This window comes from Arachis ipaensis, chromosome B05 (assembly GCF_000816755.2).
Source record: "Arachis ipaensis cultivar K30076 chromosome B05, Araip1.1, whole genome shotgun sequence".
Lineage (NCBI taxonomy): Eukaryota > Viridiplantae > Streptophyta > Magnoliopsida > Fabales > Fabaceae > Arachis > Arachis ipaensis.
This window is the reverse complement of record NC_029789.2, coordinates 144,942,332-144,945,103: the sequence shown is the minus strand read 5'-3', so window position 1 is coordinate 144,945,103 and position 2,772 is coordinate 144,942,332. Positions and strand designations below refer to the sequence as shown.

The 2,772-nt window shown below is 25.0% G+C and overlaps 1 protein-coding gene across 1 annotated transcript in view; it reads left to right on the top strand.

Annotated features, from left to right (window-relative positions):
- LOC110272164 (3-hydroxyisobutyryl-CoA hydrolase 1-like) overlaps positions 1 to 2,772 on the top strand; it is a 22,293-nt gene that overhangs the window by 2,421 nt on the left and 17,100 nt on the right. The window contains exons 4-5 of the mRNA XM_021124050.1: positions 281 to 366; positions 1,435 to 1,556. Coding sequence (XP_020979709.1) covers positions 281 to 366; positions 1,435 to 1,556 — 208 coding nt within the window. The remainder of the gene's footprint in view (positions 1 to 280; positions 367 to 1,434; positions 1,557 to 2,772) is intronic.

The following is a 2,772-nucleotide window of genomic DNA, read 5'->3' as shown; positions in this document are numbered from 1 at the left end:
AATTATAAGATCTTTAATTAAAAATTTAGTAAAAGTAAAACTATAGGAACTAATCGAATAATTAAACAAAAAATTTAACATATTTTATTGTTTTATCATAAAAAAATTGTTTTAAAATTTAATTAAACAAAAGCATCCGATCCACATTCTTCCTTATATATGCTGACAATTTTTTCTTTTAAGAAAAACAATTTATTTTCCTTAGTGAAATCCATTGGTTAATTTTGGGTTTATTAAGAGAATTAAGAATGGCTTAGCTATTTGACTAAATTTTATGCAGGCGAATACTTAGGACTAACTGGTACACGTTTGGATGCAGCAGAAATGATAGCATGTGGTTTAGCCACACATTTCATTCCTTCAATGGTATATAGAGCAAATTCAGATTTTTTTTTTTTTTAATGTTTATAAGAGTATCGATTGTCAAAAATAAATGTCAATAAAAAGTATTATAAAAAATGATTTTTCTATTTTTTATTTTGTAATTTAATGAGCGGTTATCAATAATGTTTATTTTCAAACATACACCTTTATGACAATTAATAGTAGTAGAAAAAAATACGCTAATAAAGTAACTCGTCAAAATTGCTAACTTTTTAGTTGATGCAAATCAAATTTTAAAGTAATTTATTTTAAACAATGTAACAGAAAAAAAAAATGTACAATTAAAACACTTGAGTTTTACACATTGTAGAATAATTATAAGTAGTTGGACATAGTAGACTCATTATTAATTTATAAGCAGACGCAATACTCTATTCATATTTAATTTTATGAGATAATATAATATATACACCTATTATTCATAAAAGAGGAAAGTATCGTTTTTGTCCCTAACGTTTGGGGTAAGTCCTATTTGTGTCTCTAACGTTTAAATCGTTCTATTTGTATCCCTAACGTTTATAAAAGTGATTCAATGTTATCCTACTATCAATTATACTAACAAATCAAATTATATTTTTTAATTATTCTCACTTGGATGTATTCATTCTCAATTAGGTCTTTCTTGGATGTGTTCGATTTTAATATTATTATACCCACTATTTGTGTTTAGATTCAATTATGTCCCTAGAAAAGTGAATTTTATAAATGTTGTAGGAATTAGTTTCAATTTTTGATGAGTTATTTTTCGGAGTGGATCATCGCTTCTATCTCAGACATTTGTATTCTAACTTTAAGAAGAGATTTTTAAAACTCAAATTAAAGCGCTCATAATATGTAATTGATGGCAGGATAACATTGAATCACTTTTACAAACGTTAGAGATACAAATAGGACAATTTAAACATCAGGGACAAAAACGATACTTTACTCTTCATAAAATATATTTGATATAAGCTTATAATAAGTTGATAGTAGTTTATTTTTTAAAATTTAAAGTCTACAAATATTTGTCGATTGTCAAAGTATTAACTTTATGTGTATATATAACAGAAGCTAAATTCATTGGAAAATGCCCTACAAAATATTACTTCTTCAAATGTATCAACAATTGCCACCCTAATAGAAACTTTCACAGAGAAGGCAAATGTGAAAGAAGATAGTCCATTCAAGAGGTAATTAAAGATTTAAAGTCATTAAAAAGTTTGACTCTCTTTCATTTTATTTTATTTTAAGATATACTTATACATATATATAATATTATTATTTTTAATTAATTGTAAATTTTTATTAATTAGTAACAAAAATCAAATGATTTTTTTTTTTTAGATCAGAAAAGGTCGAACACAAAATATTGAACAATGTTTTTATCATGATTATAACATTGTCAGTCATGCCTTTAGAAGAACTGTCAGCAATGACTTTTATGAGGTAAATATTCTAATAACAATAATAAGAACACCATTTTAAAAGAAAGCAAGTTAATAAGAAAATGAATAAATTGAATAGTATGAACTAATTGTTGTGTAAATGGCTATAAATTAGTGTTATACTTTTATTCAAATTAAAAAGTGCGCATAAAATATAAATAGGGTTCAAGGGCAAAGATGTTTGATAAAGACAACAAGCCCAAGGTACGAAAGTTAGATATAAATTCTACATACAAATGATCAACTATATTTCTTTATTTTTAAACCGTGAGCTATGATTTTATTTTATTTTATTTTTTTTAAATTAATATAGTGGGATCCTTCAAAGCTAGAGTTAGTTAGTGAAGAAATGGTGGACCAATGCTTCAGAAAAGTCAACGATGAGGAATGGGAGTATCTGCAACTCCCTCATAGATCAAATATAATAATTCCCAAATTGTAAGCTCAAAATTGTAGATTGTGTTGTATATCGTTAAGTTCTTTAATCGTCCTACAATCTTCTATATTAGTAATCATTAATAAACATATGTAAGAGTGAAAACGTGTTTTTTTTATAAGCATAATTATATTTAAGAATTCGTGGTTAATTGATCTTGATTTATATTTTATTTAATTTGTCTTCTTCAACCAAAATTTATTGATGTTGTATTTTAATTATTAGAACTAAATTGGAAAAAGGGGGGGGGGGGGGGATTTTATATATATTTTGAGCCATTTGCATTGATTATTGGAGATTTACCTGAGATATACATCTAATTTTCCACTTTATTAATTACATTGTTTATTATTAAGTATGGATACTTTTTTGAATTATCATGTCTGTGTATCGAACACATTTTAGATACGACATTTATTTGACACTCATTCAATACATATATTTTTCGTATCTAACCATATCTTAATAAAAAATATAAAATATTTCTTTGACACATTTAAACTCACTAAAATATTATCACATATC